The 16753-nt window shown below is 35.9% G+C and overlaps 2 protein-coding genes across 2 annotated transcripts in view; both read left to right on the forward strand.

Moving 5' to 3' along the window:
* The window catches only part of LOC135683804 (D-aspartate oxidase), a 39211-nt gene extending 22467 nt beyond the window's left edge, over window positions 1–16744 (forward strand). Inside the window, exon 11 of the mRNA XM_089109218.1 lies at window positions 16262–16744. The gene's annotated coding sequence lies outside the window, so the exon portion shown is untranslated. The remainder of the gene's footprint in view (window positions 1–16261) is intronic.
* On the forward strand, window positions 1515–16744 carry LOC135683805 (D-aspartate oxidase). The gene is made up of 10 exons (XM_089109220.1): window positions 1515–1838; window positions 7441–7558; window positions 8760–8839; window positions 9346–9411; window positions 11974–12028; window positions 12323–12421; window positions 13514–13590; window positions 14577–14691; window positions 15321–15440; window positions 16075–16744. Exons 1-10 carry the CDS (start codon window positions 1639–1641, stop codon window positions 16201–16203), a joined length of 1059 nt encoding a protein of 352 aa, XP_088965346.1. The 5' UTR covers window positions 1515–1638; the 3' UTR covers window positions 16204–16744.
* Window positions 16745–16753: the final 9 nt, after the last annotated feature.

The following is a 16753-nucleotide window of genomic DNA, read 5'->3' on the forward strand; positions in this document are numbered from 1 at the left end:
AGGCTTCAGAATTGATATCTGGAATGCTCAAACTAAAAGCCGGTGGAACAGAACAGTACCATCACTTGCAGTGTTCAATTTGCGAATCGCCGTCGTTCGATTCGGTTTGAGGCGAGCCTAACGAAATACACTGTGACGTCAAAATTGCGTCACAGTGTCACCAAACCGAAAACTTTTTGTCGATTAATTCAATTCAATTATCGAAATGCAAGAGCTTATATCTCACAAACTGTAAAAAATATCGAAAAACAAATAATGAATTCGTGATCAGCAGGTTCAACTCCTTTAGATTAACCAATTTGGCTGCAAGTGCAAAATTTGGCTGGAGAGGCCCTTTAATGTCATTTAATGTCAGTCTACCGCAAATACTTTTGGCTTATATTATCTCAACGAAATAGACGAGAACATCAAATAACATCATAAATATGTTTTTATCTACATTGTTTGTTCCACATGTACTTAACAGGAATTCTTCCTAAGACCACTAAACCACTGTTTTGTAAGCCATTTAAGATGCAGGATTGATTTGCTTATAATAATATTCAGAAAGATATTGTTCGTTCTTCAATTTTCATAAGAGTTCATTTCACTTAGCTTTAGCTTCGCATTAACATTATTTTAGCATTATTTCTTTCTATTGAAATGAACCTAAGACTGTAAGTGATTAGAAATAACAGCATGACTGTAGTATGAAAAATCCATTAAACAACTGAATTTACTGGTTGTTAGGGCTCTTGGTGGTTAGTAGAGCCAAAGAAGATGTCCTAAAATTCAAAGTTCAAAATCCTCCAAGTTCATTGTCTTTTCCAGGCATGTGTAGAAAACTGGCCACTTCAGGTTGTACCTTCCACGCAAAAGACTCGAGACTATTAGTTTTGGTAAATGTGTGTTTTTCGAGTTTCTTTTTTAGTTGTTCCCAAAAAATAAGTTGAGCAAAACAAAGATAAATATTTCATCCAGTGTTCTTAGATTTCCCTTTAAAGTACCAAACGATTCTACATTTCAAAGAGAATGAATTCTATATTTTCACCCAAGTACGGAATTCGTTTGATTTTTTATGCATCTTTTCTTTATACACTTTCATTATTTGTAGCTGCAAAGATTGGTTTTGAAAACTCGGTCAATTTTGTGTGTTAGTCGGTCCAATTTTCTTGACACCTGAACATTCGACAATTTCGAAATACTTTACCTAATTTTTTTCCTTTTTATATTTCAGTATAATGTGATTAACCTGCTGATGCTGTTAAAAGATTTTGAGTTTGAGTTTGAGGTTTGTCCGCGTACATAAACACCAGCATCAAAATTTGTTTGTGGACTCGTTTTGATCATGTGATCACAGAATTGAGATTAAAATAGATTGTTTTTTATTTTTTTTTTTATTAAAAAGGTATCTAGGCCAAGATGGCCTCTAACCTATTTACAACATAAAAATAACAATAAAAGTTAATAGAATTACCTCTACAACAACTTGTCAAACGTTAATATCAATCGGAGCGCGAAAACGCGAAACAAAAGGACAAAACAAAGGACTCCATACCAGAGTTTTCACAGGTGCAACAACAACAACAAAAGCAGAGAGGCACGTAAGGTGCTTGCCTCTTGCCGCTTGCCTAGGACTGCAATTTCTTGCATAGGAAGATGGTGAAAATCGCCGTAATTGGTGCTGGCATTATCGGCCTTTCTTCAGCATACGTCCTAAAAACGTTTGATGATCATTTAGACATAACACTGTTTGCAGAGAAATTCAGCCCAAACACGACAAGTGATGGAGCTGCCGGTATTTTCAAAGTCAACGAGGTTGACAAGGGATTGACAAATACATCGGAAGAAAAAATCAGGTCAGTCCATACTGCTAGCATTTTGTCTCCCGAAAGGGATAGGTTTCTCCCGTTTGGGAGAATTCAAATCTTCGGCAGCTTAAATTTTTTCTCCCGATTGGGAGAACTTGTCCTCTAGATGGCTATTTTATAAGCAAAAGGCTTAGAGGGCTGGCATTCGCGTACGTTGCGCCACAGATCTGATTCAGAGTTATATCAAGGGCCTCCGACAACCTCATATACCCTGGAATCACTCATATACGAAAACTTTCTTACCCTTCTACGGCAACCATGGGTAGTATAAATATCGAGACCTTTTTTATGATAAAGGACGCATATTTATTAAGCATAAAATGTCAAGCAAATAAATTCTTATTTTTCGTACACACGGTAAAAGTGTATTTGTTCGACTCATTGATTAATTTTTTAAAGTCCAAGAAGCAAAGATTATGCCTCATAACAATATCTGTTTGCGTAAAGTCAACAATTGGCGGAGTGGACGGAGTGGAGTACCGGCGCTACTTGGCGCATGATGGATTATCTATGTGGCGTACCAGGTCAGTGCCGTCGGAACGATATTCACATGGGGGGGGGGGGGGGGCTGCCCATTGTTTTCCTTCTCATTCAGTACACTGTTCTAGAGGAAACATACTACAGTTTGACACTTATTGGGGGGGGCTCCAGCCCCCCTCAGCCCCCCCGGTTCCGACGGGTCTGCAGGTTCATACTATCCAGTTTGGTTAGAGGCCCTTCACAGGTGAAATTTCATGAGTTCAATTCGGGTGTGCCAATTTCCTTCGCGTTCACATGGATATTTCAAATCGGTTGGAATAAATTTATGAATGAGGCCCTATAAGGGAGGATGACGACTCAGGCAACTCAGGATTAGGGTTATAAAGAAGTGACGACATTTGAAGAACACTGGAAAACAGAGAAATGATAGACATATACACATACACACACATGTGGGATCGAGGGGCAATTCACTCTTGCAAATAGCGTACGAGATTTTCCCTAAAACAAAAGGATTTCTAGGGATTAAAGTGTACGAGATTTTCTTGCAGTGATTTGCCCTCGTGTGGAATGGTGTAATGATGGCGAACTTTAGTATGTCAACGGAAGACTTCGTGGGGTTCGTGAGCCTAGCACAAATCTTGATACCGTATAGTTTTGATTATGCAAGTTCAGTTTCCCCCAATTTGAAAAATCGTGTTCGCATGAATTTTTCACGCTGGTGTAATATGCGTTTTGGTATCCTATGCAAAAGTGTAACGTGAAACGCAATGTGTTTCAAATCATGTGATTACATCGTAGTGCGATATTTTGAGTTTAAAATTTCACACTTTTCAATCCAGACAAATTTGGAGTCGCCATTAATGTTGTACTTTTTGCATATAAACTTAACAAGGCACAGCACCGCTTCGTGTTAGAGATAGTTCGATTGTTCTTTACATTTTGAATTTGAACTAGAAAATTTGTGTTCCCAGACCGGTTCGCATGCTAAATTCCACCATTCGTTTCGGTTCCCTGTTTTTTTAAAGCTTGGGTACGTTTTTGTATAAGCGAAATTGTCATGCGTTTGTGTACCCGGACCGTTTTGCATGCTAAATTCCACCATTAGTTTTGGTACTCTATTGTTTAAGTGCTTGGGTACGTTTTTGTATAAACAAAATTGCCATGCGTTTGTGTACCCGGACCGTTTTGCATGCTAAATTCCACCATTAGTTTTGGTACTCTATTGTTTAAGTGCTTGGGTACGTTTTTGTATAAACAAAATTGCCATGCGTTTGTGTACCCGGACCGTTTTGCATGCTAAATTCCACCATTAGTTTTGGTACTCTATTGTTTAAGTGCTTGGGTACGTTTTTGTATAAACAAAATTGCCATGCGTTTGTGTACCCGGACCGTTTTGCATGCTAAATTCCACCATTAGTTTTGGTACTCTATTGTTTAAGTGCTTGGGTACGTTTTTGTATTAACAAAATTGCCATGCGTTTGTGTACCCGGACCGTTTTGCATGCTAAATTCCACCATTAGTTTTGGTACTCTATTGTTTAAGTGCTTGGGTACGATTTTGCATAACCAAAATTTTCATGCCTTTGAGTACCCGGACCAAAATGCATAAGGTTACCGAAACGCATATGACACCGGCTTGAAAATTCAAACAGGCCTGAAAAACCGAAATTAATCTCCGGTTGGCCCGAGTTTCAATTCGCCCTACTCACGTGAACACTCAAAGGGGTTCGACCAACATCCAACTGAACTGAGGCTGGTGTGAGTTTCAAACCGGACTGAAATTTCTCATGTTTTTCTGATCAAATATTTGAATTCTGCATGTCAAAAAACGAGGGTTTGTCAAAAATATATGTACACTATGTCACCGTTGGAAATCGCAAGTAATTTGGGAGTTAAATGTTTGATGACGTCATTCATGAGATGTAGTTATTGTTCATGCCCTCTCTTTGGTGGCCGTACGACTAAGTCAGAGAAAACTATTGACTTCACATATGTGTATTTGTATATGTATGCAGCGCCAGGTTCTCTTTGACCAGCTCTCAGGTATCAATGGATTCAATGTTGCCGATGTAAATATGAAAGACCTTTGTCATTTACTCTTGTTTGGAGATCAGAATTTGGGTACAGTTGCAAACAGTACAATTACAAGCAACAATGTCCTTCGTTGAGGCCTCTGCAAGGTTAAGTTAATGCCGAAATACAGCAGCAGCACCCCTTTCTTTTCTTTCTCTAACTTTTATTTTTTCTTATTTTCTCTTTCTTTTTTTCATAGATGATGTAACTTGTTGTTGAATTGTATGTGGCATTTATGGTGAGGACTCGGTGACCTTGTGTCTTTCCTCGCCATGGAAGTGCACAGCTTAATGTAGTTGTCGTTCTAGTAGCTTTAGTTGTTCTTAATTGATATATAAAAAATATGTATGCATGTAGAATACTCTTGATTGTTTTTTTAATTTTTTCTGACTGTCCAGTTTCTTATAAAAAATGAATGTATTTACAGTTGTGTAGTTATCATGAATGACTTGTCAATGTAGTGTAATCGGTCAACCTCATGTATCATCAATCGCCTTAGATTAGATATCGATCGTGATCGTAATATCAAAAATCATTAATGGCTGCTCTTCTAGCCACTTTATAAAAGGGCGTGGTAAGCAAAGGGTCCCGCCCAATTATCGTCTATTTTCAACAAAATGTGCAGTAACAAGTTTCCTTTAGAATTAGACATGTTCCAAGATGTTATCTTGTCGGAAAATCCTGGGCCTGTGCCCCCCCCACTCAAATGAAAGCCTGATTTTCCGTCTGGAGATTAGAGCCTAGATTTTAGTGAAAGAGATATGACAATGACATTTTTGTATTGCGGTGTGCCACGGTGTCTTTATTTCTGTGTGTTAGTCATTCTAGCAAGGATTGCCTGAATGACTAAATCTTTTTGGAATTAAAGCAAGGCAGAAATCTTCAAATCACTCGAAGTTCAATCAACGCAAGTTCAAGTATCCACACTCACTTTCAGATATCATCCTTGGCGCCTGCAGGAAATTTCCAAAGTATTCTCCTCGCAACTTGAAGGTGACAACTCGATATTTAGCATGTGACATATTTTAGACATCTAGACATTTGTGAGACATTCAGGGTTGAGGTACTTACTTTTATGAAAACAATCGACAGTAGCATAGCCAAGATGGTAATGGAAGGATTGGGGGGGGGGGGGCAAAGACAAGTTGAACCAAACTTAAAAATGTTTATACACACACATATATGTATCTATATTTTATTAATGCAATTTTGTCATAACACGAGCTTTAGAATTGGCCAAAAGTTGAGAACAAATTAAGAACAAGCTGAGGCTGAGCTACTGTAATATGCCATTTTGAATAACGTTTTACCCTAAAAACACAGGAATTTTTGCCATGTGTGGGTGCTTTTTCGGTGAATAAACAAAAACCTGTCAGCAAATGAAGGGTGTTTCACTCACTTTGTTGGCAAATGAGACCTGAATACATCCCTAGATCGAAAAAGCTAACAATCCTACTGCTTACACCCTATTAATTTAAGAACAAATTAAGAACAATCCAGGCTCAAATTAAAAACCTAGTTCCAACGGGCATATCACTCCACAGTTATCTCGTATGGCTTTCGCACAAATCCATTAATTTTCGAGAAAAAACCCTAGAAATCCAGGGGGACTTGGGGCACTTGGGGCTTTAGCCAAAAACAAATAGAATATGGAAATGGACCACTCTTAATCCTCTGTTTATTCAGTTTTAGCTCCACGTTGCCTGTGACAGTAAATCTTGTTGAGCTGTTTGGCTGTAAATATACAGCAGAATTTCTTGAACAATCTGTTCATGCTCTTGACTTTGCTTTTGACAATGAATAAAAAAGCAAGTATTATACCCCAAAAGAAATGTGAAATTTTAAGATGAATGGGCGTTTTTGAAAGAGTAGACAGGAAATGTTTTTGTTACAAAGTTTTTGTACTCTGCTATATGGAAACAAATTCCATCGCTTGCAGACGCACAGGTGCTCATTCATTCATTCATTCATTAATTCATTCATTAATTAATTCATTCATTAATTCATTCATTCATTAATTAATTCATTCATTAATTCATTAATTCATTCATTAATTCATTCATTCATTCATTCATTCGTTCATACATTCATACATTCATACATTCATTTTTAATTATTTGAGCATGGTAGCCCCACCAGTTCCCGAGGACTGCTTTTCACAAGGGGCATGGCAAGGCTACTTTTCTATAATTGAAAGATGGTATATTTGATTTGAGACGGATAACAAATTAAGAGGGGCCCTTTATATATATTCGTCTTTTTCAGGGTGGACAAAAATTTTATTATTGCCTACCCCTTTACTTGTTTCTTATGACCTTTTTTGTATTCTTCTTTTATCAATTACCTTTACTTTTCTGTTATGTTCAATTCATACTGAAATCTATACAAAATGTTATTAAGTGGATCTTCAGAACAATCTAAAAACATCTTAAAAAATCTGAGAAATCGAAAAAAATCATCAAAAAATCTACAATCAACAAATAGCTCACCGTTTTTTCATGTGCCCTTCAGCAACATAAAAAACCAATCAATTTTCTGATTTCACTTCTCTTCTAATTCTAAAAATTCTAGAAATTGTATTTTAAATCAGTATATTGTAATTAATTTGTTTGCTGGCTGAAAAAGATTTTGAGTTTAGTTTGAGTTTGCCTAAGGTGTCAAATCAATGATTTACCACAATTTCTTATTTACAAAGAATGATTTTAGAGGATATGATTAAAGAGACACAATATTGGCACAAAGTTTTTTGATGTCTTAACAAATTTCATGTACCAAAAAGAGGATCATTACGAAGACCAGAAGTAGATACAATTCAGATTTTCTTTCAGGATGGAATTACAACAGGCCATCCAATGGTCATGGAAGGGAGTATGTGAGGGCCAGGGACTTAGTCCTAGAATTTTTGAAAACATAATAACTTAGAAAAAAAATATTTTGTTTTGAACTGGTTGTTAGCATTGCCCCCATTGTTCACTGAAATCTTTATTGATAAGTAAATTCCTTATATGTGAAAGATATCTCTTTGTCTGTCTAGGAAATGGGCAGCAGACACATACAAATGGTACAAAGAAATTCTAAAGTCAGATTCAGCCCCAAAACTTGGCATATGCAACATATCTGGCTACCTATTAAGCGACAAGGACACCTTAGAGGTATATTATTGTTAATGTTCACGTTTTGTACTATTGATGTGATGATATCAGGGTAGTTTTTAATCAAGCTGTATTGACACTTTCAAAACTAAGCCATATTTGTTCCATGTTGGTTTTAGGCATTCACCTGCAAACTAAAGTTTTCACATACTAGCCCAGGGCAAAACCATCTTTTTAAAGTTAATTAGTTTAACCTGGGGGAGCCGAGGACACTAAACAGTTAAACAGAGATAATTTAACTCATAGTTTGCAATAAACATTACTACAGAGTACAGGTTTACCGTTGCTTTTGTGTTTTGCAACTTTAAAAATGAGATGATCACTCAAAAGTTTGATACCATAAAATGTCAATTTCTGTGATGTGAAAATCTTGATAGTGGAAGAAGTGGCATCACTTGACCTTCCAGACTAGGGGGTGAAGGGTCATCAATAGAAAAACTAACCAATGAAGACATAGCTGAAAAAGAATTTAGGTGCTATTTCACCTGCTGATAGACTATTTTACCAACAAGCTAAAGATTTTGTAGACAAACTAAAGATTTAAGACTAATTTGTGAAGTATGGGGGGAGGGGTTACACCCCCTACACCCCACAGCTAGCTACACCCCTGAATGGAAAGTTGGAAATTGCTACCCCCTACACCCCACAGCTAGCTACACCCCTGAATGGAAAGTTGGAAATTGCTAGTGACACAAGTTAGTGTCTCATATCAGCCCTGTGCAAAAGAGTATCCTTTATTTTCTAGTATGCACAGTTTTCCAAAAGAATACAATTGATCACTTAATTGCCCTATCATTTTTTAGGTTAAGTAAAACCATCTAAGACATAATATTACAGATCTGTAGACTGATCAGTGCTGTATCATTTAAGCCCTGGCATTTAAGTATCATGTAATATTTTGCCCTGGCATACGGGACTTCTTTGGGCTAAATATGAATCCCTGTATGCTGGGGGCAAAATATTAGCCATCACTGATTTGTGTGTTTGTTGTTGTTTATTCTCATCGTGTTGGGGTGTTCCTTATACACTACTATTTTATCAATTTTTTACTGCAAGATTTCCCCCCGGAGTCCATCGAGCAGCCTGCTATCGTGGATTCTCCTTTATTCGCATATATCATAAATTGTTTGTTTATACCTGGTACCTTTGAAAGTGTTTGTTTTTAGTTAGATATTTATTCAATTGTTGCGTACCACTGTAGGTTGGCCCATGGTCAAAAGTTCTTGATAATCTTGTCAAATTGTCAAAGGAGCAGCTGGCTAGTTTTGGTGAAGAAATAAGGTAGTTCTGAAACTTTTGCTAGAAAACAGCTGATTCTCTGGCACAATTTTTGGTCCAACTTTTGGTATGTAATGTGACGATAGTAAAAAGCTGGAAAAGTAAAATAGGTAGCAATCACTTGGCAACAAAAGTTGCCTTGGTGGTTTCAATTTGTTGTTTTGGAATAAGATAATAACAAGCAAAATGCCTTTTCTTCAATCATGTTGTGGTATGGTGGATCCTTTTTGGTGAAAATAAAGAGTCAATGAGACAAATGTCATGTCTCCTATGCAATTAGTTCTGATGCTATCTTTCCTTTTAGCTTTGTCATTTTCTTGCATTCCTTGGATGAGCATACCTGAATCTTGGGACTTGAAAATATCTTACAAAATGGTACAAAATCTCTTGAATTTGATTTTTTAAATCTGATGGAATTTTGATAATTGTTTTTAGTGTGTAAGTGTTTGAATATTTTCATTTCTTAGTAAAAACTTTTAAGTTGATCCTTGACTCTTATTTTTTTTTAGATCTGGCTATTTTATGACAAGTGTAATCTGTGAAAGCAGTAAATACCTTCCATGGCTCCTTGAAAGGTAATTGTCCCCTTTATAGCAGGGGAATTTTAGATTTCAGAAGTTTATTTGCTCAATTTTGCCTGTTTGTCTGTATTTCTGTGAAAGTTCTGTTGCCATGATTTTAGTTTTGAATTTGTCTGTTTGGGTAATGATTTATTGTAATGATGTAAGCCTATGTTTATTTTGTAAGGCAGATTGTAATTGGTAACCTTGTTTTATGGTTTCAACATCACACATAATGCATCCATAAAGAATTTTCACAAGTATTTGCAATATTATGACACGTTATAATTAAAAAATTGAACACAATGCTTTTTGAGTTTAAAATTTCACACTTTTCAATCCAGAAAAATTTGGAGTCCCCATTAATGTTCAAATCTATTGGGGGTTAGGGAAGCAACCCAAGGAAATGGGGATATTGCCTCAGAAATTTCTTTGCTACCTACAATTTGGTTGAAAACATCAAATTAGATTTTGTTGTACTTAACTTCACAAATTATTGAATTTTCATAACATTTTTCTCTGCTTTCATAGCATTTTACCTGCATATCTTGTTTTAATGTGCTAAGGGTGAAGTTTTGTCTCCCTTAATAGGATACAGACCTTAAATGTTGTTATTACCTTGAATCAGGCCCAGTTCCAGTTGCAAATTTATTCTTGTTGTGAGAAAGATTGTGTACCCATACATATTTCATGTTGTACTAGTCACAGAGTGTGGATGCCGTAAGCAATAAAAAAGCTTCCTGGGGACTTATTTATTTTTGATATTTTTGGATTAGTGGCTATTCAGGGGGGGGGGGTTGAAAGAGGGGGGCTTATAGAATTATCTGAAATATGCTACATAAAAAGTCATTTCTTTCTTTTCTTAATAAGAAAGAAGAATCTAAGTATAAAAGTTAGTATGAATGGACGAATGAATTTGTAGTAATTCTTTCGTATTATGTATGAATTTTTGTATGAATCCAAAAGTATTAATTTTTTTGGTAATGCAATAAAACGCCAAATGCAACCTCGGATGGCAAAGATCAACTAATCGAGGAAGGGCGATTCGAGGATTTATGGATTGAAAATTCAGTAACACTTCTTGGGGGTAAACAACAGCTAACAAGCTAACGAGGTTGCATTTAACATACAAGCTAAAAGCAGCTTTATAGATTTTTGGATATATGATAAATTTAAAAGATTCTAATTATACAGCATATAAAATTCATTAAATTATAAAATTTAGGTTCCAATTATGCAGCAAAATTAACTTGATCGCTGCAGGATAACGCAGTAAGGAAAAGTCATCATAAATCAAACGATGTTAGATCATTGTTGTTATGCAGTTTTTAATTATGGATTTAGACTAATATTATGAATGAGGCAAAGAAATTTTATCAGTGAATGATGCCATTTAATTGTAATGGACGATCGTGGTCTTTTTCAGTGTCACCGTGAAAGTTTTGTAGCTACTAAGACTGACAAGGATAAAAAATGTTTTGAGCCAATCAGACTGTTTGTTTACATTTTCAACAAGCCAATGGTATAGCGTCAAAGACAATTGAAATCTGAAGAGAAAATGGTACCGAATCAGCAATAATTATCAATCTAAAGTGAGACGGAGAGATAATTATCAACCACCAAGCCAAACTCCATTGATTCTCGTTGATTTTCTGAAAAAAATTGATCATAACTTCAATCCCCTCAGCAAATCTGCACTGCCTTATAATTTTGCCATCTTTGCATCTTCAAAGCTTTCAGATAGGCCTAGCCACAATTTTTTTATCATGTTTGAAACTGCAAATAAACATCAACTTAATTCAAAACCAAATTCTCAGTTTACATCACGAGAATAAATTTGATAGCTAACAGACACTACAATGCCCGAACCCATGGAAGATTTTAGGGCAATTCTATTGATATTTTTAGGGCAAAGTATTTTTATTTTATCAGTTAGAAACTGTAACTGTTTATTATAATTTACTTTTATAGATGAATTGAATGGATATCGTGGATAAATATGATCAAATTAATGGAATGAATATGATTAAATGAAATGAAATAGAAAATGGTCATCGTAATCAACATAAAGAAATGAAATTCAAACGGCTCAACACACATGCAAATGGTTTTACACGGGCAATAAATATCATTTCAACTTGTCCAATCGCCCGTAGCCGTATTTCAAATGTTTTTCAGGACATTTGTTTTCAGATTTTTATTGAAGATGGTGGTAAAAACATGTTACAACGAAGTACCAGGTTCGGAACACAAGAGCTGTCCACGTGCCAGCTCGTGAGATATTTTGATAAAACATGCCTCAGTGTGTCAGTTTGCTAGTAAACCATTGAATTCTGTTACACGATGGAAACGTCGCCTGTGAATCAAAACGTTCCGGTATTCTGGTTCCGTAACGTTCTGGTTATAGTTTGTTGATACATCATGAAACTTTAACTCCAGTTTCTTCCTTCTACCCATTTTTCAGAGATCTCAGAAAATTGTTGTTTTTAGGTACATATTTCCTATCTTTGAATTGTGCGTCCTTCTCCAGCAAACATTGCTTAGTATTTTGTCTTATAAAGGCTATTTTTCTCATAGATTTAAGGAGAAAAATGGAAAAATTGTGGAAAAAAGGATAAATTCCTTCAGCGAGGTACCTGTAACACATTATTTTCAAGTACTTTTACTTTTAATTTATTTTTTTAATAAAGGAAACAGATTAAAAAAAGTAATTTGTCTTTTTGAATAGCTGGCAACTACTGATTATGTTATGAAGTTGTTTGCACAAAGTTTTATAAAAGTCCTTGGATGAGCAGATTAACGTTCTTTGAAATATTTACTCATGGGAATTGTACACGTGTAGCAAACGATGGATCAAGATGTTACTCTTAGTTACGTGCAGAATGCTACAATCTTCTCAACCAAAAGTATCCATTTTTCTCATTAGCTGTCTGATTATGACGTCATAGTTAATTGCACTGGAATCGGAGCACGGGACCTTTGCAAAGACAGCGACGTTGTACCATTAAGAGGCCAGGTTGCAAGAGTAAGTTTATTTGTATATCAATCAGCCAATTTTTTCATCTTTTAAGCATATAAATAAGATGGTATTAATTGGTATTTGGGTACCAACCAGGAACCAAGGAGGGATAGTGATTCTAGCTGAAACATGGAACAAAATGTTCGAGATAGAGAACTAGATTGTTGAGTTTGTAGCATAACATACAATTTCAATGAACTTCTTTTGATAAAGACGTAGAAATTATATCATGTTATTTTGCAATCTCTGGGGGTAAAATCGACCAAGTCCCTTCTTTATGGCACCAATAATGTCTCATATGAATGCAGTAAATTGTCTTCTGAAAAAAAATTTCGCAATATACCTCGGCTTTTCGTCTGCCACTCCTCTGAGCACGAAAAAGCCGCTATTGTGTAGACAGAAGGAGTTAGTTTCCACCTTAGGACTCCATCGGTAACATTTTCAATAGGCAAGCGACACTGATTGGGCAACCTCAAGAGTCCTGTGCTTACGTTTCTGATTGGCGTGTTTCGATCGACAACTGGGTATATATATTTCCTAGCCTAGAATTTTCGATCTACTTTCTCTCGTTTCCTACTCTGAAGAGTGTCAGATGAAAAAGTGACATTTTCAAATTCTGTACGAGAAAAAGATTGTTGGCTAACTTTTTCTTTATTTATTAAAAAGATTCAATTTCCTTACCCTTAAAACCCGAACCTATCCTACACATGATAAATATTATCTCTTAATGGTAGATTGTAGTGCCTTTTGTCTGAAGATGAAAAGAAAATTCCAGTAAAATGTTTTTTTTTCATTTAGAGAGGTCAGTTTTTGGGAAAAGTCCGTCAATAGACATTAGCTTGTACTTTTTTCCGTTTTTCGGGGTCCTTAAGCGTCCAAAATTATGTCAATGACATTTTTGTTATGCCAAAGAAAGTCAGTTTTGGAAAGAGAAACGTTTTTGATTTATACTTTACATTTCAATTTGGTTTTGAGGGAAAATAACAGCAAGCTATACTGAAATATCAGAAACCTGATGACATATCGGAAACTTTACACATTTTCATGGTACATCTTTTAGCAGACCATTTTACTAATTATTCTTGGTATGTTTTTCAGGTAAAGGCACCATGGATCCGACATTTCTATCACGTTTGCTACTCTAGCGGAAGTCATTCTACATACCTATTCCCAAAGTGAGCAAGTTTGCATCTTTGATAAAATAAGTTAAAGCTCAAACCTAAGCCTATTGAAGCGTAGCTTGTGCCCCAGGACCCTTACCTGACAGAACAGTTCTGGAGCACAGGCTAATGGAAACGAAATATTTTTTAACGAAAAATTTGATTTTTTCCTCGTGATTTTTTTTGTAGGACTTTTTCAAACGCTCCATATTGTGTATATCTCAAAGATTTGTTATTTTTTATCGCATCTTTCACCGTCGCAAAACACTTTATAGGCAACATTTTGACTAAAGGTTGGAGAACAGTATTTGATCGGTAATGTCGTCGTTTTCTGATTGCTTTATTTAGATCTGCATCCGTTATCGTATTCCCCATTGAGCATTAGATTTTCTTGACGGAAACATACTGTAAATCCTCGAATTAGCCCCCCACCTTGAATACGCCCTCACCCTAGAACTACAAATTGTCAATAAGCCCCCCTCGAATGAGCCCCCACTGCTACCGTAAATTCTAGAATTGGACCCCACCAATTGATGGTTTTTGCCATCTGAGGTTGCCTATGGCATTTTATTGCATTATCACAACAAATTCATACTTTTGGTAGTAATCAATTTAATGCTCATAAAGAAATTCCTACTAAAATAAGCGAAGTCTTTTAATATTGTCTTCTTAATGTCTATAATAATTTTATAAGCCCCCTTCTCATTTAAGCCCCCCTTGAATAAGCCCCCATCCAAAGGTATCAAAAATAAATAAGCCCCCAGAGGGTTAATTCGAGGATTCACGTTATACATAGAAAATTGTTTTTCCTTTCTGTAAGACCCTGACGTTTACAAGTGGTATTCACCTTAAACAATAGTTGTATTGTTAACTGCTACAAACTTTTATCGGAGAAAAATAGGTTGATTTGTGTTTTGCATACTAGAATGCTTTCCAAGATCGCAAAGAATTTTTTTCCCGTTGCTTTCGACATGTTTTTAGTAACTGTATTGTTTTCGAAGCATCGACAATGTTGTAGTGGGAGGCGTATTGCAGTCATCTTGGAAGACCGACCTTTCTGAAGAAGACCACAAAAGAATCATGGATGGAGCTTACGCTTTTATGCCATCTCTCAAGGTAAAGTGTCTTTTCGTATAGAATAAAGGAACCAGAAATACAGTGCATCCTGTATGCGCATAGCTTAGTGATCCTGCTAGTCTTGATTATGCAAAATAAGGTTTGTCTAGCAACGATTTGATATATGGCGCAGATGGCGCGGATTTGATATAAGTTTACTGGAACGTATTGATACCTCAAGTATTGGGAATTTCTTGAAAATTTAATTGTCAAGGATTTCAATGAAAAATATCAATTAGTTGATTTGATATATTTTATCTTAATTAATTATGAATAAATAAAGTAATTATCTATTTTTATGTTCTTCACATATGTTCTTGAGTAACACCAAGATATACTGAAATATTGGAAGAAATAGAGAAATAAAAAGTTAAATGTATATTATTATTAAGAAATTAAAAAAACTTCCCCATGCCTGAATTTTTTGTTCCCGAGTATTTGCCCGAATGTTGCCACTGTTTGGAAATATTTGGGGACGGGGTGTGACACCCACACACCCCCTAGAAGGTACGTACGCCCCTGGAAGTTCGAATACATAGCTAGTTATGAAAATGACGCCTGCGCTAGCATCTGCTTAGTTATCAAAATGTGGAGTAAAGATTCTTCATCAATTTTTGTTTAATCGTTAGAATGCAGAAATAATAAAGAAATGGGTAGGCCTCAGACCATCACGGTTGACGTCAGTCCGGTTAGAGAAGGAGGACATGTGGTTGAAAACAGCTGATGGAATGACAACCAAGAAAGTCAGGGTATGTACCTTCAGCCCAATAATATAGAATAGAGCTGCGTCTAAAGATTTAGAATAAGTTATAAATTCAAAATTCAAGAATTTAAAGTTGCTAGCTCTTGTGTTCACGTGGTGTGTCCTGATTCCATTTGCTGATTAGGTGGGTGTACCATCCTTCTTAGCTGACAACTTGAAAATTAGCCAACAAGCCCCGTATGCCGGGGCGAAATATTAACTTTCACTAATTTACGTGTATTTATTGTTGTTTATTCTCGTCGCTTTGCAATGTTTCCGCAATAACTCCTTGAAGCCCGTCGAGCACACTGCTACCGTGACCTTTTCTTTATTCACGCAAAGCACCCCTAGATTGCAAAAAACCCCTCGTTTTTTAAATGTAATGTTTTTTAAGGGGGTGTCGGAACCACTCCCTCCCTTCGCTACGGCTTTGCTCCTCCGAGAACGATAGTTCACATCAACGAACCTGGCTGTTATTGTCGAACCGGGTCAAATTGTTACTTTATTGTATGTCCATATTTGGCATGGTTTTTCAAAAAGTCTTCAGTAAATTGGCGAGAGAGGCCACATGATTTAGTTGAAGCCTTCAGCCTATCAAGATTTTAGCCTTGTGCTGTATTTAGTTTTAATTTTTTGCCCAGGTTGTTCATAACTATGGACATGGTCCGTGTGGCATCACATTGCATTGGGGATGCGCACAGAATGCATTGGATTTGGTAAAGCAAAGCTTGGAAGAGATTAATGGCCTAAGTTCAAAATCGAAACTATGATTAGGAAGTACACACTTTTTTATAACCATACCTAATATTTGCCGATAACCAACCATACCTCAATATTCTTAATTTTTTTGTTCTGAACCTAAGATTTTTCTTGAATTATTCTTAAGCGACCCAAGGTATATTATGTCAACACAAAAACCAAACAAGAATTGAACATAAAGTTCTTAGTGCCATCGACAGGCAATGGACACTCTCCGATGAGCAACTGAGTCCCATTTTAGTCGATACTTGCTTGAAACTGGAATTTTTTTGCTTTCTAAAAAGCTTAAAATAAACAAAAAGTTGATTTTCTGATGAAGCTTGAGCATTGCATTATTTTCAAATTATTCTTAAATTTCAGTGATTCTAAGCATTAATTTTCCTATAGACTATATTTTTATTGATAAAGCGTATAGGCCGAGTCATTTGGTCTGTAGCTTATATTTTGTGCTTGCAGTATATATCAATATAATTGTATTGTGTAAGGTGGTGATAAATTGTGATAATGTAAAACATTTATGATATTTTATATTAATTATGATATGATCTTTTATCTCGATCG

This window comes from Rhopilema esculentum, chromosome 7, assembly GCF_057945365.1.
Source record: "Rhopilema esculentum isolate cy_ngs chromosome 7, ASM5794536v1, whole genome shotgun sequence".
Taxonomy (NCBI): Eukaryota; Metazoa; Cnidaria; class Scyphozoa; order Rhizostomeae; family Rhizostomatidae; genus Rhopilema; species Rhopilema esculentum.